Consider the following 25,093-nt stretch of genomic DNA (forward strand, 5'->3'; position numbering starts at 1 on the left):
AAACATGATGCACTATTGGAAATGAATCCATACAGAATGGTGGACCGAACAGTGACTGGGGACATTCGCTTTAAAGTTCTTGTGGTGGGCACAGGTTTGCGTCATTCAGTTTTTCACACCTTTCTCTTATTTTTGTCAGTCGGAGGCCTGCAGGACACAACTCTGACGGTCACCAGTAAATCCGTAAAAGAAGTTATGAAACTTGATGACGATGAGACGTTCTCTCGCTTTTACCGCCCGCTGGAGTTCCAAGCTAGTCCTGCACCGTTCCTCTTTGATGAGGATTTCGATCTTTTGTTTAGCGCTGAAGAACCAAAGTGAGTAAATGTAATAATTTTGGACTAATGTTCTTAGTTCTGGGTCAAGTACGAATAATTCTTAGACTATGCAGCAAACTTTGCCCAAGTGTCACTTGTCTTCATTGATTGATATCATGGCCGAGACTTTTGGATGACGTTGGAAAAGAACCATCGCAAGTGACACTTTTCAGACGTAGCTCCCTATGTCAGATCCTTCAAGGAGCTTTGTAACTGTGATAATTTGCATACTTTTTTTTTTTTTTTTCCTAGTATCATTGCCTAGAAGTCTTCATACTTTGAGGAGACTCTGCCCCACCAATAAGCATCCTCTGTGATGACATTTTTTAGAATGAGTTACGAGTTCTGCATATTCTTTTTGGAAACTTTTAGTTTGGAAGTTGGATGGAAATGAAATTACTGTAGACAGTGAATTATTTTCTAATAATCCAGGATATTCTAGCATTACAGCCATTCGTCATTCCGCTCCGTGAATGCGAGCACCTTATAGACTGTTTACATTAGGAGTGGTCCTGCGGTATAACGATACCCATAGTACGCTTGTTTTCTCAGTTGGCTTCCCGACTTTCCCATGCATTTCTGACCCGTGGGTATCGTATGTCAGTACCTAAGATGGGTCAATGTCTTTACCATCATCCCTCATTCCACCCCTGTGGCTAGTAGCAGATATATACACAGCTGGAGGCATGCCTGCAGAACATTAATTTCTAGACATCAGAGTGACCGAACGCTCGGGTGGTCGCTCTTATGGGGGTAGTCTTATGTAATAATTCTGCTGGAAAAACTGTTTTCATAGAAGGATAAGAGTTTATAAGATGGAAAAGATCCAAAACCTCTTTATTATCAGCATACGGGGGATATATTATAGACCTTTCTGATAATAGTGTAGAGGTTCGGCTATGGGTCAGTAATGACCAAAAAGGAACCTCTTATATTTTAACATTTCTTTTTTCTTTGGTATTGTCATGTTTTTTTTATCATTTGCGCTATGTAACTGAATTTTTCACTGTTTATCGATCCAATGTAGACTTGTTCTTGAGGCACGTCCACATGACTGATACAGAACAGAACATATGATGTGGATAATATTATAAAGGGGCTGTTCAGGCCTTCTATTTAGGTTAGGTGATCAACAGCAGGTTGGTGTGGGTCCGAAACCCTGTGTAGTTCTTGTTCCCCATTGAAATGAATAGCAGCGGAACTGCAGTACCTGGAATGGCCGCTGCAGATAGCATAGCTCTGCTGCTCGGCTCCTTTAACTGTTTGTATCCAGCTGATTATTGGGGGGACCCCCACCAATCGGATATTGATGACCTATCCCGAAGATGAGTCATAAATAGTAAGCCTGTATAACCCCTTTAAGAAGTCTTATTCAGATGCTGCATGAAAATCCACAAAGGAGATGGATCTGCGCTGAACCGGTTTTGCCCAAAAATGGCCCAATTTATGCTGAGTGTCGAGGGTTCAGCTACAAAGTAACAGATGTCAACCCATAATGATGGATTTGGGATGACATCTATTTTATGTAGGGACGCGACAATAAATACTAGAGATGCCTTTACTTTACCCCATAAACCCCAAAGGCCATACTTTGTCCGACAGCATTATGACCCCTCAAAGGGGTTGTTTGGTGAAGCAAAGTAATCACCTACCCACAAATAATGCCATATAGATCGATGGGGGGTCGAATCTATGGGACCTGCACTGATCTCTAAGGCTACGTTCACATTTGCGTTGTTGGGCGCAGCGTTGGCGACGCGATGCAACCAACAACGCATGTACACAACGCAGTGTTTTGCGACGCATGCGTTGTCATAAGATCCTACAGATTGGGAATTTCGACGCAGGGAAAACGCTACAAATGGCATCCCCTGCGCCCTGTCTTGTGCATCTATATGACGCATGCGTCGTAAAACGCAGTACAACGCATACCGGCACATGTCCATGCGCCCCCCCATGTTAGATAGGGGCGCATGACGCATGCGTTGACGACGCTGCGCCCAACAACGCAAATGTGAACGTAGCTTAAAAAAAGACACTTTTATCCCTGTTACAGTGGAGGCGCAGTGACGTGCCGGACCACTGCTCTAGCCATTCCCTTTGGGACTGCCAAGCCTTTGGCTTTCTTGCAGCTCCATAGAGAATGAATGGAGCGGTGGTCCTGCACATCACTGTGCCTCCATTGCAACGGGTATAAAAGTGCCTCCTTTAGGCGATCGGTCTGGATCCCAGCATTCAGCCCCCACCGGTCAATGAGTGATTGCCTATCCTCAAGGTAAGCGACGCCTTATTTTCACTGGAAAACTCATTAATGTATTGCTTCTTTTTGTGATTTGAGATAATCTTTTCTAACATCCTGGAATTAAAAATCTGGAAAATGTGTCCGCAGCACACTTTCAATTGTAAGTGACAGTCCGCAAAAAAGACCAGAATCCGCTGATCCACATACAGTCCCAAACTCTACAGGGGTAGAAAACATGGAAAAAAAATCCTTTAATGCTCCGTGCACATAACAAAGCTACGTTTCGACCGTTCATATATACGCTCGAGAAAGACCTGAACTGTCAAAATATACAGTTAGGTCCATATATATTTGGACAGAGACAACATTTTTCTAATTTTGGTTATAGACATTACCACAATGAATTTTAAACAAAACAATTCAGATGCAGTTGAAGTTCAGACTTTCAGCTTTCATTTGAGGGTATCCACATTAAAATTGGATGAAGGGTTTAGAAGTTTCAGCTTCTTAACATGTGCCACCCTGTTTTTAAAGGGACCAAAAGTAATTGGACAGATTCAATAATTTTAAATAAAATGTTCATTTTTAGTACTTGGTTGAAAACCCTTGGCTGGCAATGACTGCCTGAAGTCTTGAACTCATTGACATCACCAGACGCTGTGTTTCCTCCTTTTTGATGCTCGGCCAGGCCTTCACTGCGGTGGTTTTCAGTTGCTGTTTGTTTGTGGGCCTTTCTGTCTGAAGTTTAGTCTTTAACAAGTGAAATGCTGCTCAATTGGGTTGAGATCAGGTGACTGACTTGGCCATTCAAGAATATTCCTCTTCTTTGCTTTAATAAACTCCTGGGTTGCTTTGGCTTTATGTTTTGGGTCATTGTCCATCTGTAGTATGAAACGACGACCAATCAGTTTGGCTGCATTTGGCTGGATCTGAGCACACAGTATGTCTCTGAAGACCTCAGAATTCATTTGGCTGCTTCTGTCCTGTGTCACATCATCAATAAACACTAGTGACCCAGTGCCACTGGCAGCCATGCATGCCCAAGCCATCACACTGCCTCCACCATGTTTTACAGATGATGTGGTATGCTTTGGATCATGAGCTGTACCAAGCCTTCGCCATACTTTTCTCTTTCCATCATTCTGGTAGAGGTTGATCTTGGTTTCATCTGTCCAAAGAATGTTCTTCCTGAACTGTGCTGGCTTTTTTAGATGTTTTTTAGCAAGGTCCAGTCTCGCCTTTTTCTTCTTGATGCTTATAAGTGGCTTGCACCGTGCAGTGAACCCTCTATATTTACTTTCATGCAGTCTTCTCTTTATGGTAGATTTGGATATTGATACGCCGACCTCCTGGAGAGTGTTGGTCACTTGGTTGGCTGTTGTGAAGGGGTTTCTCTTCACCATGGAGAGTATTCTGCGATCATCCACCACTGTTGTCTTCCGTGGGCGCCCAGGTCTTTTTGCATTGATGAGTTCACCAGTGCTTTCTTTCTTTCTCAGGATGTACCAAACTGTAGATTTTGCCACTCCTAATATTGTAGCAATTTCTCGGATGGGTTTTTTCTGTTTTCGCAGCTTAAGGATGGCTTGTTTCACCTGCATGGAGAGCTCCTTTGACCGCATGTTTACTTCACAGCAAAACCTTCCAAATGCAAGCAACACACCTCAAATCAACTCCAGGCCTTTTATCTGCTTAATTGAGAATGACATAATGAAGGGATTGCCCACACCTGTCCATGAAATAGCCTTGGAGTCAATTGTCCAATTACTTTTGGTCCCTTTAAAAACAGGGTGGCACATGTTAAGTAGCTGAAACTCCTTAACCCTTCATCCAATTTTAATGTGGATACCCTCAAATAAAAGCTGAAAGTCTGAACTTCAACTGCATCTGAATTGTTTTGTTTAAAATTCATTGTGGTAATGTCTATAACCAAAATAAGAAAAATGTTGTCTCTGTCCAAATATATATGGACCTAACTGTAGCTTTGTGTCCAATAAAGGAATTTTTCCCATATTCTCTACCCCCGATGAGTGCGGTCCAACAATTTTTTTGTGATTGATGCAGAAGTCTACGGCGCAAGTCAGAACTACAGCTCTGGCAAAAATTAAGAGACCGCCACATCAAAACCCTGTCATGGGCAGCCCAATCTCCAGACCTGAACCCCATTGAAAACCTCTGGAATGTAATCACGAGGATGATGGATAGTCACAAGCCAGAAAACCAAGAAGAACTGCTTACATTTTTGCGCCAGGAGCAGTGTGGAAGACTGGTGGAAAGCATGCCAAGACGCATGAAAGCTGTGATTAAAAATCGTGGTTATTCCACAAAATATTGATTTCTGAACTCTTCCTGAGTTAAAACATTAGTATTGTTGTTTCTAAATGATTATGAAGTTGTTTTCTTTGCATTATTTGAGGTCTGAAAGTACTGTTTGTTTTTAATTTTGACCATTTCTCCTTTTCAAAATAAAAATACAAATAAAGAGAAAAATCAGACAAACTGAACATTTTGCAGTGGTCTGTTAATTTTTGCCCGAGCTGTATGTGAGCCGTCGATGACGCGCCATCAGTTTCTTATTCCATTGGCTAGGTAATCTTCCATGTCCTGTACACATAACCTCTAGGGATAAAAACCTCATTGCCCTATAAAAACTTTTGTCAGGACTGATCTGTTCGGAGCATGTTTCTCAGCATAAATACAGCTTCTGTGCTTTCCTAATATTTGTGCGCAGTCCGTACCGAGCCAGCAGGGATTGCATTAATGGATATTAAATGTCATGCGTGTTTTATTGCTTGTTTGGACTGGAGGCTTTCTGCCTGCTAATAGGGGCTGTGCAGGAACGTCCCGGGCATTCGTCTCCGCTGTTTACAGGCGCTCGGTGTACTCAATGCTCTCAGCTGGGCGGCTGCGTTCAGCCATGTAATTCATGCCTTACCTTAAATGGATCATAGTCCTTTATTTCAGGACAAGCCAGGAACATGGCGGAGGAGGGGGGCTGATCCATTGTGACATAATATTTGTCCCTGTGTTGCGGGGGTAGAGTCCTCGGGCAATGCTGCTCTATGGTCCTTTTCAGGTTTCAAGCTCTTTAAATTAAGAATTAGTGACTTGGTAAAAAAAATTCAGTTTAGCCATATTGCCATGTGACAACCTGTATGGGTCACCCTTGCAGTTTCACATAGGTTGTCAGCAAGATTTCCACATTTTTATTATCTTAGATTGATATTTATCTTGTTTTGTGATTGCGTAAAATCCTGGCTATGTTCTTCCAAGAAAAGCGCCACTTGTCTATGGGCTATGCCTGATATTGCTGCCGAGCCCCATTCACTTCAATAGGGTGCAGCTACAAAGCGGGTGCAACCCCTGACAAGCCCTGTATTTCTTGCTGAAAACACATATTTTTCAAATTTGTGTAAATTTTTTATTTTTTTTTTGTACCACCTTTTGCTGTAAACCCAGGTTAACCTCTGCTGTGGCAGAACATAAGCGGGCAGTGAGACCCATGAGAAAGGTTCAGGCTTCGGGAAACCCACTGAAGATGCTTGCCGCCCGCGACGACCTCCTGCAAGAGTACACCGAGACCCGGCTAAACGTGGCATTCATGGAATCCAAAAGAATGAAGGTGGAAAAGAGTATGTACCATGTATGATTTTTGGTCCAAAGCGGAACCATTAAATGGGGTACCCGGTGATTACTGTGCCCCACAATTCGCATCCACTAATTTTTTTTCTTTTTTATAATTCTAGTGTCAAAAAATTCTAACTTTTCTGAAGTGGCGTTGGCTGGACTGGCGAGTAAAGAGAATTTCAGCAATGTCAGTTTACGCAGCGTTAACTTCACAGAGCAGCACTCCAACAACAGCGCCGTGCCATACAAGAAGCTTATGCTAATACAAATCAAAGGTAACGTCACCGAGCCAAGTGCACGTGAGAAAGGGTGCGCTGCACAAGTCATGGGTGTCTGCTAATCCCTCCAGTTCATGATGCACCTAAAATGAGGAGTGTGCATCCAGATACACATTATTTTCATGGGACTTGTCCTCACAGACTGACAATGTCCAATCATTGCTGTCAGCCTATAGAGCAGGGATGGTAAACTCAAAAACACAGGGACACAATTAAAAGCTTGGACAAAGTCACTGTTTGACCTTCATATTTATTAAAAATGTCTACAATTGAGGACATTTTTCCTTATTGAATAGAATGATTAACTTTTTCATGTGGAAACAAACTTCGAGGTGGTCCCACTAGTACTTTTATTCTAAAATCTATTAATTAAAAATGTTGGAATAAAATAAAAATGCTTATGGCCCAAATGGCCGAATATAAATATGGAACAGCAAAAGATAACAAACTTTGAATAATAGAGAATAAAGTAAGATTCAAACAAAAGTAACCCTGAACACAGTATGATTTGGTGAATTCCTCCACAGTACTCTCCACACGGTATGATGACCCTACTGTACTCCCAACCCCCTCTTAATCCCCCAACAAAGAAAAGTGATCCCATCACAGTATGATTCTCCAACTGTACTCCCCATACAGCCCTCCATACAGTATAATGGCCACAAAAAGTGCACCATACAGTATAATGGCCCCACAGCGTGATCCATACAGTATAATGGCCCCATGGTGTGATCCATGCAGTATAATGGCCCCACGGCGTGATCCATACAGTGTAATGGCACCACGGCGTGATCCATACAGTATGACGGCCTCTCCATGTGATCCATACAGTATGACAGCCCTTGGCGTGATCCATACAGTATGACGGCCTCTCCACGTGATCCATACAGTATGACAGCCCTTGGCGTGATCCATACAGTATGACGGCCTCTCCACGTGATCCATACAGTATGACGGCCTCTCCACGTAATCCATACAGTATGACAGCCCTTGGCGTGATCTATACAGTATGACGGCCCTGTGGCGTGATCCATACAGTATGACGGCCTCGCAGTGTGACCCATACAGTATGACGGCCCCGTGGCGTGAGCCATACAGTATGACGGCCTCGCGGCATGACCCATACAGTATGACGGCCTCGCGGCGTGATCTATACAGTATGACGGCCCTGCGGCGTGATCCATACAGTATGACGGCCTCGAGGCGTGATCCATACAGTATGACGGCCTCGAGGCGTGATCCATACAGTATGACGGCCTCGCGGCGTGATCCATACAGTATGACGGCCTCGCGGCATGACCCATACAGTATGACGGCCTCACGGCGTGATCCATACAGTATGACGGCCTCGCGGTATGATCCATACAGTATGTCGGCCTCGTGGTGTGATCCATACAGTATGACGGCCTCGAGGCGTGATCCATACAGTATGACGGCCTCGCGGCATGACCCATACAGTATGACGGCCTCGCGGCGTGATCTATACAGTATGACGGCCCTGCGGCGTGATCCATAAAGTATGACGGCCCTGCGGCGTGATCCATACAGTATGACGGCCTCGAGGCGTGATCCATACAGTATGACGGCCTCGAGGCGTGATCTATACAGTATGACGGCCCTGCGGCGTGATCCATAAAGTATGACGGCCCTGCGGCGTGATCCATACAGTATGACGGCCTCGAGGCGTGATCCATACAGTATGACGGCCTCGAGGCATGATCCATACAGTATGACGGCCTCGCGGCGTGATCCATACAGTATGACGGCCCTGTGGCGTGACCTATACCGTATGAGGGCCCTACATATGCCCGTTCCCTCGCTACTTTTTTCTCTTCATGGTGTCTTCAGATCCTGTGCACATCTCCGTACAATGGGCGCATTGTACTGAGGCCATCTTGCCCGCTGCACGGAGACGTTAGAACCAGAGGGGAAGGATGTGAGAGGGGAGTGTTAGGTGATGCTCCTTCTCCATCATTGCTTTCAACTGTATCGGTGATTTGCCCTGCGGGCCAGAGTTTGATATAGGTGCTATAGATAGATACTATATTAAGAAACGAGAATAATAACATTTGGTTGGAGGAATAACAGAGAAATGGCGTATTTAATAGGGAATACATGCTTTCTTTAACCCCTTAGTGACGGAGCCAAACTTTTTAAATCTGACCAGTGTCACTTTATGTGGTAATAACTCTGTAACGCTTCAACAAATCCCAGTGATTTTGAGATTGTTTTTACATGACACATTATACTTTATGATAATGGTGAATTTAGGTCTATATGTTTTGTGTTTATAAAAAATATCAGAAATTTGAGAAAAATGATAAAAAATTTGCAATTTTAAACACTTTGAATGATTATCTCTTTAATCCAGATAGTCATAACACAGCAAAACATTAATAAATAACATTTCCCACATCTGCTTTACATCAGCACCATTTGTAAAATGTTCTTTTAGTTTGTTAGCATTTTAGGAGTTTTAAAAAATGTAGCAGTAGTTTTTCATTTTTTCAAGGAAATTTACAAAATTTACTTTCTTAAAAATGTATTCATGTTTGAAGTGACTTTAGGGGTCTCATATATTGGAAAACGTCCCAAAAAGTTCTACCATTTTAAAAACCGCACCCCCCGACATATTGAAAACTGCAGTCAGGTAGTTTATTAACCCTTCAGATGCTTTTCAGAAATTAATGCAAAGTGGCATGACAGAAATGAAAATATGTGGTTTTACCACCTAAATGCCGCTAACTTCTGAACAGATAACTACAGCCGTCAGACTCTAAGGCCGATATTTGGTCGTGAACTGCCATGGCAAACATCAGGACCACACAATCATGATCTGAGGGCACCAGTTTGGATAAAGAGGAAGCCCCCACACACTATTAACCATTTATAATGATGTAGTCACTATTGGCAGCAGCATCTAAGGGGTTAAACAGATTTGGACGGTGCAAACACTGATCGTGGCTGATGCAGCAAGTTGTCAGCTATAGTGGACAGCCAACAGCTGCAGGATTGTCACCTGTATGGAGAGGCCATTCTCTTATATCGCAGGTCAGTTAAAATACATATTGGCTGTCATTCAGGGGTTAAAGCATACATGCCCTTTCACACTTAACCTATAGAAAAACATTCTTGACGCCCTTATGCTACATAACCATGCCTGTAGAATTTTAATTGAACTGTTCCAATTTTCATGCTCTGTAACTTGCCATCCAAAATGTTTTTTGTGAATGGTTTCGCTTCATCAGCATTCTACCAGCATTATTGGAGCTGGAACTTCTTTTCCCCTCATTTCCTCACACAAATTGCTCTAGCCTGTGTCCGGTGGCTTGTCTGCTCTGAAATGAAAGCTGCCTCTTTTGTTATGCCTGTCGGTACGTTAATAGATGGGAGAGCAGAGACTGATTACACTTGACAACAGGCAGTGGATGGGCAGTTATGAGGGAGATACCCGGTGGCCAGCTTCTTGGAGTAATTTTTTTTTTTCTCGGAGAACATCTAGCCATTTACTTATTGTGGTTACAGGCTGTTCCTATTTTACACCAGTGACACAGTACTGTGGTGATTTGTGAATTATACAAACTTTTTTTTGTTTTAAGGACGCAGACACGTTCAGTCCAGGTTGGTTGAGCCCCGGTCGTCCTCTCTGAACAGCGGTGACTGTTTCCTGTTGATCTCCCCGCACTATTGCTTCCTGTGGGTCGGAGAGTTTGCAAACGTCATTGAAAAAGCAAAGGTTGGTGATGTGCGATGTCGACATGTTGTTCCTTTGCAGAGTGATGCGACCAATAAATAACTAAGAGGATGCTGTCATCGGAAAGGCCAGAAGACTGACGTACGTCTACTGGTTGGGGATGACGCTGCGCCAACTCTTTGAAGTGTGCCTGACGGCAAAGCCAGGAAATCCTCTGGATCCGAGGTTACATGCCATCGGTGTTGAGCATTTGTTTTGTTTCTTTGCAACTGCATTTATGGGAAGGGGGATCATTTTGTTAATCCAGCTCAGGATCTCTTGTCCCCCCCTCCCGTCTTCTTCCAGTAAATCACATTTACTTTGCCTTTTTGCAGTGTAGACGGCACAGTGATGCTCTCTTGTCTTTGCTTCCACAACCTCCTGTAGATTCTGTACAGGAAATTCCCACACAAAAAAAAAAAATTGTCTTAACAATAATTCCATTTTACCATCGGATTGCATGTAATGAGTTGTTGATCTAGACCCGTACGGCCAAGGAGGAGATAATGAGGACCATATGAGAGCATTAAAAATAATAATAAAGAGCCCGGTCCATGCGAGGACAGACATGTTTGTACAATGGGATGTGTTCGCCATGGCTGTTTATAGAGAGAGGATTTAGTTTTTTTGCCCCTTTATGTTCTTAAATATAATAAATCTATCCCCAGGCTTCAGAACTGGCTTCCATAATTCAGACAAAGCGGGAACTGGGATGTAGAGCGTCATACGTGCAGACCATAGAGGAGGGGATAAACACCCACACACACTCCGCCCGCGACTTCTGGAAACTTCTGAGCGGACAGTCAGAGTATCAGGGTAAGTCTTATGCAAAGCTGCCGCCTATGGTTCACATGTGTATACTTCTAGAGCCAGAGGCTTATTGATGCCGCCATTCCTGGAAAAGGGGTAGAAGTCCTGGACGGAGCATCGCTCTCCGTATTTTCTCCCGAGTCGTTTTTTTATTTACATTTTAAAGGTAGTCTTTTCAATTTTTGAGTATTTTTTTTTTTATTTCGTTGCTGTATTTGCAGACGCTGGGAACCCAGAGGAAGATGAACGCTACGAAAACGCAATCATTGAAACCAATTGTATCTACCGTCTCGTGGATGATAAATTAGTCCCAGATGATGAATTTTGGGGTAAAGTCCCCAAGTGTTCTCTTCTGCAATCTAAAGAGGTGAGTGACCCCTATGTAGTACATATTAAAAAAAAAAAAAATTGCTGTAATAAAAAGGCAGCGCTGGTCATAGAACAGGACGTCTGACTCGGGGTTATACTTGTTGGCTGATACCAGTCAGCACTAGCCTAGGTGCTCATCTTCTGTGGCTGTGAGGCACGTGTGACTACAGGTCAAGAGTCACAGATGAATAAAGACAATAACGTTCATTAATTGATTATATAGGAGCTGGTTTCCTTTATAGGAGCTGGTTTTCGGATGTGTACCCCTTGTAAAAACTAGCTGGTGGCTCATCATGTGGTTTTTATAAGGGGTACATATCCAAAACGTCATCCATCCATATGCGATTCTTCTCCATCTAGGGTCACAGCCTTGTTGACTGTTTTTCTTGTATCCGTTCTGAGCACGATGTATGTAGCTGTGCTATGTACATGGTCAGATTGTCCCACAAGAATATAAGTGTACATCCCCGGGACTGACCGCCATCTGGCTCCATCCACAGCATGGTGCACGAGGAGGTCCACAAGAGGTTGGTGGGGACATGCACCACCTGTGATGGATAGTTAGTGGGTATTGAGCCTTCTCTGGTGAACTTGTCCTCTCCACCCTTCGCCCTGGAGGCTGGATGTGTATATAAACGCATGTATTATGGAAGGGACCAAGTTGGGACTCGCCCAATCAAATACACTCATGGGTGCCGTGAGGGTCACTCTGCAAACCGAGCATGGGAAGAAAACAAGGGAGGACGTTACATCTACACCAAGGTCCCTTGACCATTATTTTTCTATGATGACTGTGAATTGGAGGTAAAAACTAATGTCCATGATGACAAAATACTCTTTATTGCCAACCAGATTATATATGTATGTATGTATATATATATATATATATATATATGTATGTATGTATGTATATATATATATATATATATATATATATATATATATATATATATATATATATATATATATATATATATATATATATATATATATATATATTCTCGTACTTTATTTTATTTATTTATTTTGCAGGTGCTGGTATTTGATTTTGGCAGCGAGGTGTACGTGTGGCATGGCAAAGAGGTGACTCTGGCACAAAGGAAAGTGGCATTCCAGCTAGCAAAGCACCTCTGGAATGGCATCTTTGACTATGAGAACTGCGATATTAATCCTCTAGATCCCGGAGAATGCAATTCTCTTATACCAAGGTAAGATAGAAATAGATGCAGTTTTTGCAAGTTGCATAATCTTGCTGCGCCATTATCAGGGTGACATACAGGATATGGCGGCTTTAATGCACCCTGCGTGTAAATGTGGAGGTTGTTCTTTAACCCCTTACTGCCATCGGACGTACTATTACGCCATTGGCAGTTTCCCCCGCTTTGATGTGGGCTCCGGCACTGAGCCCACCTCAAAGCCGGGATATGTCAGTTGTTTTGAACAGCTGACATGTGCCCGCAATAGGCGTTGGTGGAATCGCAATCCGCCCGTGCCTATTAACTAGTTAAATGCCGCTGTCAAACTCTACAGGGGCATTTAACAAGCGCATCCGGACGGAAATGCTCGCATTGGTAATCCCCGTCACATGATCGGGGGTTCATCAGTGCGACGGGATGAGAACCAGAGGTCTCCTTAAGACCTCGATGGTTGCTGATGCCGGATTGCTGTGAGTGGTCGGTGCTCATAGCAAGTCTGCAATTCAGCTACATAGGAGCGATCTGAGCATCGCCTCTATGTAGCAGAGCTGATTGAGTTGTGGCAGCTTCTAGCCTCCCATGGAGACTATTGAAGCATGGCAAAAGTAAAAAAAAGTTTTTAAAAATATAAAAAAAAAATATAAAAGTTCAAATCACCCCCCTTTCACCCCATTCAAAATAAAACAATAAAAAAAATCAAACCTACACATATTTGGTATTGCCGCATTCAGAATCGCCCGATCTATCAATAAAAAAAAGGATTAACATGATCGCTAAACGGCTTAGCAAGAAAAAGTTAAAACGCCAGAATTACTTTTTTTTTTTTGTCGCCGTGACATTGCATTAAAATGCAATACGAGCAATCAAAACAACGTATCTGCACCAAAATGGTATCATTAAAAACGTCAGCTTGGTGCGCAAAAAATAAGCCCTCACCGAATCCAAGATCATGAAAAATGAAATGCTACGGGTCTCGGAAAGTTGCGCAATTTTTTTTTTTATTTTTTTTTTTTAAGCATTGTTTTGAATTTTTCTCACCACTTAGATAACAAATAACCCAGACATGTTTGGTGTCTATGAACTCGAAATGACCTGGAGAATCCTATTGGCAGGTCAGTTTTAGCATTTAGTGAACCTAGCAAAAAAGCCAAACAAAAAACAAGTGTGGGATTGCACTTTTTTTTGCAATTTCACCACACTAGGAATTTTTTTCCCCTTTTCTAGTACACGACATGGTAAAACCAATGATGTTGTTCAAAAGTGCAACTCGTCCCGCAAAAAATAAGCCCTCACATATTGATGGAAAAATAAAAAAGTTATGGCTCTGGCAATGAGGGGAGCGAAAAACGAAAACCCAAAAACAAAAAAAGCTCCAGGGGTTAATAGCGCAGCCTAACTTTCATCATTCTGTTCTTCAGGAAAGGACATGGACGTCCGGACTGGGCGATATTTGGTCGACTTACTGAACACAATGAAACCATATTGTTTAAAGAAAAGTTCCTGGACTGGACAGAAATGAAGAAAGCCAATGAGAAGACTTTGTGTGAGGAACCCCCAAAGCAAAAGGCAAAAGCGCTAGATTTATATCATGTATAGCACTTAACTCCGGGGTTTGTAGCAGGGAATATTTGTCCGTGGCAGAGAAATTGGCAATTTTGAGTGTCTATCAATGAGATCGCTCATTTACTTGCATTTATTTTGGAAGTTTTGGTGTTTTTTTGGGGAGGGGGAAATTTGATGGTTTGTTTCGCGGCCCTTCTCATTCAGGTTCTATTACAAGCGATGGACCATTGTGTGTTTACATAAGTAGGGTGTGCTGATGACGACAAGATTTTTATTTTATTTTTTTTGTCTGCTTATTTAAAGGTAATATGTCAGCCAAAATTGACCTGTTGTAACTCAGACTTTTATGTTAAATATATATTTTTTTCCTTTTTTGTTAGTTTTTACGGTTACAATCTATATAAAAAAAAGTCATCAGGTGCCTTGTAGATTTTCATTGGGACTACTTGGCTTAATACTAGACTTCTATTTTGATGTTCTTATCAGCATCTACCTGGACATAGACGGCTATAAACTGGCTCAGACTCATTGACTTGTCCAGGAGAGCTGTGTTGGCATGCTCTGATCTGGGCAAAGGTCACTGTGAAAGCAGGGAGGGGGAGGGGAGCTGTGACTTCACCTATTAGAAATTGGTTTTATATAGAGGTGTTGCAAGCAGTGATGAGTGAACGTGCTCGGATGAGGTGTTATCTGAGCATGCTCGTGTACTAACAGAGTGTCTTTGGTGTGCTTGAATATTATGTTCAAGTCCCCGCGGTTGCATGTCTCACGGCTGTTAGACATCCACAACACATGCAGGGATTACCTAACAGGCAGTTCCTGCATGTGTTACGGCTGTCGAGCAGCCGCTGGGACATATTATTTGAGCACACCGTAGACACTCAGCACCCAAGCATGCTCAGATAACACCTTATCCGAGCACGTTCGCTCCTCACTAGTTACAAGTCATGTCTGTGGTGATGAAACTTCTGAAAAGTCTTCAGTACAGAAAACGAAGTGTGACTGTAGTATTAACCTAATGGCACGGGTGAAAATTGCAAGATTTCTGTAACAGATTATGTACATGAAAGGACAAAGTGTTGCTGATAGTGGGTAGGGTGCAACTGCAACCTTAAAGGGAACATGTCAGAAGGATCAATCCTGCTAAGCCGTCTCTATGGCCATACAGGTCATAGAAAGTTGAATAAAATAATACCTTGATATCGGAGATCTGATGCCTTAAGAGATTTATCTTAACATGTAAATGAGCTGTTAAGATCTATTAGCCGAACATAGACCTCCCTGAGAATCTGCCTCCAGAGCTCATTGTAAATGAAAGGGACAGTTACCACTGTGAGCCATGTAATGACTGGCAGTCTGCTCTCCTGATCTACATGTCTCACACTGGTAACTCCACCTTTCATTTATAATATATTATAAAGATAATTAAGGTATCATGTTATTCAGATTCCTATGACCTACATACCCATATAGACAATCAGGAGGTTTGGCCCTACTGACAGATTCCCTTTAAGTGAATCTTTGTTTTGCTCAGAGTTGGGATTAAAGCCTGTTACTGTGTAGAGCGGTATTCAGAAATATGGCTGCCTTTTAGAGTTTTTAATGAATCATTTCCCATTGCTTGTATAGTGGCAACATATTCCATAGTGCTGTACAGATTGTCCCCTTTCACATCAGTCCTTTTTTCTCCCTTGGGACTCGCAATCTATATCACTTATCATACACAGGGGTCAGTTTCGTAGGAAGCCAGTTAACTTCCTAGTATATTTCTGGAGTGAGAGAGGAACACAGATAAACTGGAGGGAATGCAGGAAAAACACATGGAGGACATACTAACTCCTTGCACATGTTTCCCTTGGGTTCAAACACCAGGACTCCAGGGCAACAGTGCTAACTAACTACTGAGCCACCTTGACCACTGTCCAGTGACTTGTAGCAAGCCTGCAGTTTTCATGATGCAGCTCTGTGCAAGTACTGAACAAGCAGTAAATATAGGAGAATTGATGGTATTTTCCCTTCACCCATGACAGCACACCTGGGAATATACGAGTGCTGTCATGGGTTCTGGAAAATCCGGCTACTGGTAAGTAACCTTGGTGTTTTCCTTTTACCCATGACTGCACCATTATATTCCCAGGTGTGCTGTCATGGGTTCTGGAAAATCCGGCTACTTGTAAGTAACGTTGGTGTTTTTCCTTTCACACATGACAGAACCTGTATATTCCCAGGTGTGCTGTCATGGGTTCCGGAAAAACCGGCTACCGGTAAGTAACCTTGGTGTTTTCTGCTGTGACTGAGAATGTGATAGAAGCCATGATTCATCTCTGGATCTGTACAAAATCGTTGACTTCACAACCACATTATATTGCTATACCGTGTAGATTATATGTGAACTGTATTACGGTTCTCCGAGCTGTATGGTCTTAATCCTAATCAATAGCCCACGTTACCTGGATGATGTGGGAAGGATTGTTCCATATAAGATTGAAATCTCGTATTAATGACTATCCCGGAAGTATGAAGAAAACCTAATAAATGTCTTTAATATCCATCCACCACGACAGGTCGAGACGCAAGAAGATGTGAAGGGCTACGACGTAATGTTGATGGTCCCGGTCTCTCAGGCAGCTGTGGGAACGGTCTTGGATGGATTTAATGTCTGCCGAGGCTACGGGCAGATAGAAGGAGATGATGGGAGACAGTGTGAAATTACTACGGTGTCTGTGGATGTCTGGCATATTCTGGAATTTGACTACAGCAGGCTCCCGAAACAGAGCATCGGTCAGTTCCACGAGGGAGATGCGTATGTGGTGAAATGGAAATACATGCTGAGCACAACAGGTAAGCATAGTCTGAGACTTTCACACTGTTAACACTGAATGACTGTTCAAACCAAGCACAGGCACTCGGTAAATCCTTGGTGTTACCAATGAGTTCTGTACGCCTTCTCTCATCTACTTGTTTTCTAACTGTGTGCAAACTTTTCCTCCTTGATTGAGAGCTCTGGCTCTACAGCTGTCAGTAAAGAGAGGAAATAGATGGGAAAACAAGTACCGTATATACTCGAGTATAAGCAGAGATTTTCAGCCCATTTTTTGGGGGCTAAAAGTCCCCCTCTCGGCTTATACTCGCGTCATACCCGGGGGTTGGCAGGGGAGGGGGGGCGGGGGCTATCTAATTATACTCACCTACTGCTGGCGCGGTCCCTGCACGTCCCTGCTTCTTCCAGCGCTGCATATTTTTCCTGTACTGAGCGGTCACAGTTACCGCTCATTACCGTAATGAATATGCGGCTCCACCTCCCATAGGGGTGGAGCCGCATATTCATTTCGGTAATGAGCGGTAACTGTGACCGCTCAATACAGGAAGAAGATGCAGCGCTGGAAGAAGCAGGGACTGCACATTGCCAGCAGTAGGTGAGTATACAGCGCTGCGCGATATTTACCTCCCCTCGTTCCGGTGCAGCTCCGTCATCAGCGTCCTCTGGCTGTGACGCTCAGGTCAGAGGGCGCGGTGACGTAGTCAGTGCGCGCCCTCTGCTGAACGTCAGTGCTGAAGACGGAACTGCACGAGGAGCAGGTAAATATTGAAAGTGCCGGGGGTCCTGAGCAAAGAGAGGCGAGGTATGTGATTTTTTTTTTTTTTTATCGCAGCAAAAGCATATGGGGCAGTGACTGTACGGATCATCTGTATGGGGCCATAACGATTGTGCAGCACTATAAGGGGCAGTGACTGTATGGATGATCTTATGGGGCCATAACGTTTGTGCAGCATTATATGGGGCAAGTGTCTGTATAGAGCATCTTATGGGGCCATAACTTTTGTGCAGCACTATATAGGGCAAATATCTCTATGGAGCATCTTATGGGGCCCTTATTACCCTTTATGCAGGATTATATGGGGCATATTTTAATATGGAGCATCTAATGGGCCCATCAAACTTTATGGAGCATTATATGGGGCTCCTGATTCAATATGGATTCAAAAACACTTAACCTACTGATGTCTCAATTAATTTTACTTTTATTGGTATCTATTTTTACTTTTGACATTTACCGCCCTAGGCTTATACTCGAGTCATTAAGTTTTCCCAGTTTTTTGTGGCAAAATTAGGGGGGGTCGGCTTATACTAGAGTATATACGGTAAGTGGGGAGATGTGCCGAACTGCGTGGCCACACTAAGGGTGCACCGAGCCACTGTGCTTGGTTTGAACAGTCATTGTTTTCACGACCTTAAAAGGTCAGACTTTAGCCAAAGCCATGGAATGTAATGAAATAAGAAATCTATACTCACCAGTACAATTCGCCGTAACTCCAACGCTCACTGCAGTGGTCTCTGATAACATCCCGATCACTAAGGCCTGTCATGCACAAAGGGCATCTGATCCTGAGAAGATGACGTGGAACTATAATTACTTTACGACATACTTTTTTTCTTTTTTTTTTCCCTCTTTAAGCTTTATCAGCAGTACTAGGCCCATTTCCATCCACCTCACACAAGATGACGTTATAATTACATAATCGCTGTGTCACAAGCCCTTTAATTTTTGTGCTTACCTTGATGGTTCTGTGTTTGTGCACACTGTGCCATCAAGGAGATCAGTGCGTCACACTAACAGACAGACCCTGTATAGTGACAGGAAACTGAAAAAATCTTTAATGTTTAAAAACCCAAAATGCAGCTTTGCTACTAATCGGGGAGCACTGAGATAGAGAATAGGGAGCACCTGTGGAGACCGCTTTGGATGTATGGAAACTTGTACACTGGATGTTACCTGGGCAAAAAGGTATGCAAATTAGCTCTCCTCCAAGACAGAAAAAGCTATTGCCACCCATTGCAGATGGTCAACCTATAAATTAATGTCCTACTTTTTTTTTTTTTTTTTTTGAGTCTTGACACATGTTGTAGAAGCCACTGAATCCACTCTTGGGAAGATTTAAAGGGACTCTTGTAAGCACAGAATTACTGCTCAAACCAAACACATGTGCTCGATGCTTCATGGCGGGGCCAAACCTTTATATACACCTTCCCACTGCTTGGTTTAAATATATCTCCCCTTTTTCTGGGTCTATGAAGTCAGAGCTATCAATCAAAGAGGGGGTGCAGATTGCTGGAAGACAAGCAGATGGAAAGTGTATATAACTGATGGGCTGCACCATGAAGCACCAAGTGGTGTCTTTGTTTGGACAGTCATTCTGTGCTGACAGGTTCACTTTTAAGTGTGGAAAACAGTGGCTTCTTACTGATGACATCAGAGAGTCCCTGTGCAAGGGAGGACCAGATCTGTATCCAGGGATCCCTCTGAGAGCAGACTGGAGGGCACGTAGAGAGGACAATATCTGAGTCAAGGTACCTTCCACCAAGAGAGGACTGAAGGGCATGAAGATAGGACAAGATCTGTGTCCAGGGGTCAATCTCCAAGACTGGACCGGAGGACAAGATCTGTGTCCAGGGGTCGGTCTCCAAGACTGGACCGGAGGACAAGATCTGTGTCCAGGGGTCGGTCTCCAAGACTGGACCGGAGGACAAGATCTGTGTCCAGGGGTCGGTCTCCAAGACTGGACCGGAGGACAAGATCTGTGTCCAGGGATCGGTCTCCAAGACTGGACCGGAGGACAAGATCTGTGTCCAGGGATCCCTCTGAGAGCAGACTGGAGGGCACGTAGAGAAGACAAGATCTGTGTCCAGGGATCGGTCTACAAGACAGGACCGGTCTTCAAGGACGCCAAGGTCCAAAACTCCTGCAATTTGTGAAAGGCTTAAAAATCATTTTTGGAGTTTTCTTTGGTTTTTTTTTTTGCATAGTTTGTCTTCTAAAGCCTCTGTGTTGCATTGTCTATTGCGAACTGTAGAATGAGTCTACTGAGATTCTGTCGGTGAGCTCATTCTGACAATCGGATGAGACTTACACATTCTCCTGCCACTTTTTCCAAGATTTTCTTGACTGATTTATGACCACAAACCACACCAACAGTGAATAGGCAGGGAAATAAAGAACCTGTAAAAGCCAGATGATGCTTTTTTTTTTTTTTTAATGAAATCCAATGCAAAAATAACTTTTTAGGCCGAAATGCGTGCAATTTAATTTTTTTTTTTTTTTTTAAATGAATAAATTCTCCTCAAAGGTCGACAACCTTTTTATATGGAAGCCTAATGTTTGTGGCCTTCATCATGTCAGAGGGATTGTCGGTGGGTGATCAGTATATGGATCTCTGCGCCCACGAATGCATGACGTTCGGGGTAGAGCAGTACAATGCCCGGTATTATATCCCTGCCTCCCGGACGCTGCACAACCTCTTGTAATGTGTAATCTCCTCCTTGTAATGAATGGCTCACAGTTCCTTCCTTTCACTAATTGGCTTTGATTCTTAGTGATGTTGATCCAGAACATTCATTTCTCGATTATCCGCTAAACGTTACAAACCCATTGTGAGAACCACCAGCAGGATTACTGTCCTCCGCTGACTATTAAAGGGGAAGTTCTACTGTAGTGCAGTGGAGCTCATTTTGGTCTTTAAGGACATTTTACAACTTATTCGAGATTTATGTGCATGAAAACTGCGGTCACTTTGTAAATTTATATAATTTATTTCTTACTGCTCTTCAGTCACAGACTGTATTCTACTCCAGAGCTGCATGCGCAATTCTGTTGGTTGTCACTGAAACTGCAGGAAAAGCTTAATGGCAAAAGCAGAACTAAACTCTAAGGTGACTTTTGCAGCAAGTGATAGAGAAACTCGAGCTTTCAATTATTTTGTGCTTCAGATGTAAAGTCTGCAGAATTGTAAATGAAGCTCTGGAGTATAATACAGGCTGACTCTGGACGATAAGTAATGTACGCAGTGACTCCGCCAATAGAATGAAAAGCAGCTCTGGAGTATATATAATACAGGATGAATAATGTAAGGTATTATATTCCAGGGCTGCACTCACTATTCTGCTGGTGGTAACTGTTTACATACATTACTCGTCCTGTACAGATCCTGAGTTACATACTGTATGTACACAGTAACTCCACCAGCAGAATAGTGAGTGCAGCTCTGGAGGATTATACAAGATATAACTCAGGATCAGTAATGTATGTACACAGTGACTGCACCAGCAGAATAGTGAGTGCAGCTCTGGGGTATAATACAGGAGGTAACTCAGGATCAGTAATGTATGTACACAGTGACTGCACCAGCAGAATAGTAAGTGCAGCTTTGGGGTATAATACAGGAGGTAACTCAGGATCAGTAATGTATGTACACAGTGACTGCACCAGCAGAATAGTGAGTGCAGCTCTGGAGTATAATACAGGAGGTAACTCCGGATCAGTACAGGATGAGTAATGTATGTACACAGTGACTGCACTAGCAGAATAGTGAGTGCAGCTCTGGGGTATAATACAGGATGTAACTCAGGATCAGTAATGTATGTACACAGTGACTGCACCAGCAGAATAGGGAGTGCAGCTCTGGAGTATAATACAGGATGTGACTCAGGATCAGTAATGTATGTACACAGTGACTGCACCAGCAGAATAGTGAGTGCAGCTCTGGAGTATAATACAGGATGTGACTCAGGATCAGTAATGTATGTACACAGTGACTGCACCAGCAGAATAGTGAGTGCAGCTCTGGAGTATAATACAGGATGTGACTCAGGGTCAGTAATGTATGTACACAGTGACTGCACCAGCAGAATAGTGAGTGCAGCTCTGGGGTATAATACAGGATGTAACTCCGAATCAGTAATGTATGTACACAGTGACTGCACCAGCAGAATAGTGAGTGCAGCTCTGGAGTATAATACAGGATATAACTCCGAATCAGTACAGGATGAGTAATGTATGTACACAGTGACTGCACCAGCAGAATAGTGAGTGCAGCTCTGGAGTATAATACAGGATGTGACTCAGGGTCAGTAATGTATGTACACAGTGACTGCACCAGCAGAATAGTGAGTGCAGCTCTGGAGTATAATACAGGATGTGACTCAGGGTCAGTAATGTATGTACACAGTGACTGCACCAGCAGAATAGTGAGTGCAGCTCTGGGGTATAATACAGGATGTAACTCCGGATCAGTAATGTATGTACACAGTGACTGCACCAGCAGAATAGTGAGTGCAGCTCTGGAGTATAATACAGGATATAACTCCGAATCAGTACAGGATGAGTAATGTATGTACACAGTGACTGCACCAGCAGAATAGTGAGTGCAGCTCTGGGGTATAATTCAGGATGTAACTCGGGATCAGTAATATATGTACACAGTGACTCCACCAGCAGAATAGTGAGTGCAGCTCTGGGGTATAATACAGGATGTAACTCTGGATCAGTACAGGATCAGTAATGTATACAATGACTCCACGTTTTATGTAGATTATTTCTAGATATAAATTGTAAAATGCTGTATGAAGATGGCAATAGCCTTTAAATTTGCAAATTCTAAAAATTGGGATGGAAGTACAAAGTTTTCACCTTCTAAATTGCACAAATTCCATGATTTTTGTATTCTTTTCAGCCTTTTTCTTTTCCTCTGTTGTATAGTTGGGCAGCGGCAGAAGACAGAACATGTAAGAGTGGCAGGCAAAGAAAAGTGCGCGTACTTCTTCTGGCAGGGTCGGCATTCACCCGTCAGTGAAAAGGGCACGTCGGCGTTAATGACAATCGAGCTGGATGAGGAGCGAGGAGCACAGGCAAGTGGCTGCCCAATGACTTAGAACTTAGGATTACTCTTATCACTTTCCTTCCTGTGTGATATTGGTGTTATTGCACCAGCGTGGTCCGTGCCTGCCGCAGAAGTCCAGCTTCCAGATAACCACGTAAGTTTTGCAAAACTAAGATTCTTTAATCTTCCAGGTCCAAGTTCTTCAGGGGAAGGAGCCACCGTGTTTCCTCCAGTGTTTTGAAGGGGGTATGATTGTGCATGCGGGGAGACGAGAAGAGGAAGAGGAAAACACCCAAAGTACGTCCTGATTATTATAGAAAATGTTCTGCTGCTTGTTTAATATAACGTTTTACATGCGGTTTCTGGTAATCGTCACCAGGCATATTATATCGGAGCAGGGAGGACAATATCGTTTTGCTCCTGCATCGAAGTAGTCTCCTGCTTAGATGATTTCTGTTGTAGATACCAGGGAGCCGCAGTTTTTTTCCTTTGCCCTATTTAGTATGGTAATTTCCTCCTCTGTTCCCCTACAGGTGACTGGAGACTGTATTGTGTTCGGGGAGAGGTTCCCATGGAGGGCAATCTGATTGAGGTGGCCTGTCACTGCAGCAGTCTCCGGTCCAGGACGTCCATGATACTGCTCAATGTGAATAACGCCGTCATTTACCTCTGGCATGGCTGCAAAGCGCAAAGCCACACCAAGGAAGTAGGGAGGACGGCCACCAACAGAATCAAGGAAGAGTGAGTATGGGTGCGGGAAAATTCTACACCGCCCTGGCCCCGCCGCTGCACCGCCCTGGCCCCGCCGCTGCACCGCCCTGGCCCCGCCGCTGCACCGCCCTGGCCCCGCCGCTGCACCGCCCTGGCCCCGCCGCTGCACCGCCCTGGCCCCGCCGCTGCACCGCCCTGGCCCCGCCGCTGCACCGCCCTGGCCCCGCCGCTGCACCGCCCTGGCCCCGCCGCTGCACCGCCCTGGCCCCGCCGCTGCACCGCCCTGGCCCCGCCGCTGCACCGCCCTGGCCCCGCCGCTGCACCTTAGCTCACCAGTGCTTGTATTGTGTTGGAGAAGCCATAGGAGTTAATGAGATCACAGCCGGATTTAGGGGTTTTTTTTTGTTTTTGTTTTTTTTGCCTTTTACAAATTAAGGAATTTATTACATTTTCTTAACTATTTGCAGTTTCCAGCTCTCCTTTATAAATACATAAAACCATGTACAGAAGATGACTTAGAAGTGCTGTACTGGACCCGAGTAACTTGGCTGCAGTTTTATAGACAGCGCCACATCTCTCCACAGGTTTTGTGTAGTATTGCATCCCAGTCATAGTCACTTTACCGGTCTAAAACTACATGTAGCGGGCGGCAATGTGTGTGAGTGTGCGATATATATTCTCCCTGCCACATTCTGACTAGACTCGCACACACATGACCCCCCGCTCCAGGAGCTGACGCTGGAGAATACTGACAGAGCACAGTGCACGTGATGTGAGGATTCACAAGTCCGCAGTCACATAGTTTTAAAACAAACAAACCCTTTAAATGCAGTACCAGACACCAGCCTTGGACAGACGAGGCGCTGTTGGACAGTTCTGTGGTATAGGATGGTGCTATGTAAGTAAAAGAAGTACGGTAATTAAAAATATTATTTGGACTTTGTTTGCAATAAGACTTTTTTTGAGTGGAAATTCTGTAAATTCTTCTCAAGTGTTTCTGCTTCAAAAACTCAGCAAAAAGGCTGTGTGCACATATCCAAAAAACCAACAGAAATATATAGGATGGTATTAATGAGGGTGCAGGTAATGGGATCCTCATTAATTGCCGAAAAATGTATGGTCAAGACTCGCCGGTCTTAGAGACCCGATATGATCAGTACTGTTAAAAAATAGACATTTTGTTCATACACCACGATATGACTGGTTGTATTTCTTGCAGTTCATGCTGCCATCCCATAATATCATTACTTTGTCCCTACAGATGTCCATTAGAAGCCGGGTTGCATAGCAGCAGCAAAGTGACGATATATGAATGTGACGAGGGCTCTGAACCCCTAGGATTCTGGGACGCACTTGGCAGGAGAGATCGTAAAGCATACGACTGCATGCTGCAAGGTAATCCTATATATATAGAATATGTTCCCACTATGCCGCCTCCAGCCGTACACTGTGATCCATCCTTTTGTATACGTTCCCGCTATGCCGCCTCCAGTCGTACACTGTGATCCATCCTTTTGTATACGTTCCCACTACGCCTTCTCCAGCCGTACACTGTGATCCATCCTTTTGTATACGTTCCCGCTATGCCGCCT

At 43.7% G+C, this 25,093-nt stretch overlaps 1 protein-coding gene across 2 annotated transcripts in view; it reads left to right on the forward strand.

Moving 5' to 3' along the window:
- Positions 1-25,093, forward strand: part of SVIL (supervillin) — a 227,816-nt gene that overhangs the window by 182,375 nt on the left and 20,348 nt on the right. The window contains exons 20-32 of one of the 2 annotated variants that reach the window (XM_077268476.1): positions 140-317; positions 6,019-6,191; positions 6,306-6,461; positions 10,064-10,200; positions 10,866-11,013; positions 11,229-11,374; positions 12,409-12,584; positions 13,991-14,138; positions 16,700-16,976; positions 22,670-22,818; positions 22,982-23,087; positions 23,324-23,531; positions 24,763-24,896. In XM_077268476.1, coding sequence (XP_077124591.1) covers positions 140-317; positions 6,019-6,191; positions 6,306-6,461; positions 10,064-10,200; positions 10,866-11,013; positions 11,229-11,374; positions 12,409-12,584; positions 13,991-14,138; positions 16,700-16,976; positions 22,670-22,818; positions 22,982-23,087; positions 23,324-23,531; positions 24,763-24,896 — 2,136 coding nt within the window. Of the gene's footprint in view, positions 1-139; positions 318-6,018; positions 6,192-6,305; positions 6,462-10,063; positions 10,201-10,865; positions 11,014-11,228; positions 11,375-12,408; positions 12,585-13,990; positions 14,163-16,699; positions 16,977-22,669; positions 22,819-22,981; positions 23,088-23,323; positions 23,532-24,762; positions 24,897-25,093 lie in introns of both variants that reach the window. The other variant, XM_077268475.1, reaches the window with a different exon arrangement.

This window comes from Ranitomeya variabilis, chromosome 6 (assembly GCF_051348905.1).
Source record: "Ranitomeya variabilis isolate aRanVar5 chromosome 6, aRanVar5.hap1, whole genome shotgun sequence".
Taxonomy (NCBI): domain Eukaryota; kingdom Metazoa; phylum Chordata; class Amphibia; order Anura; family Dendrobatidae; genus Ranitomeya; species Ranitomeya variabilis.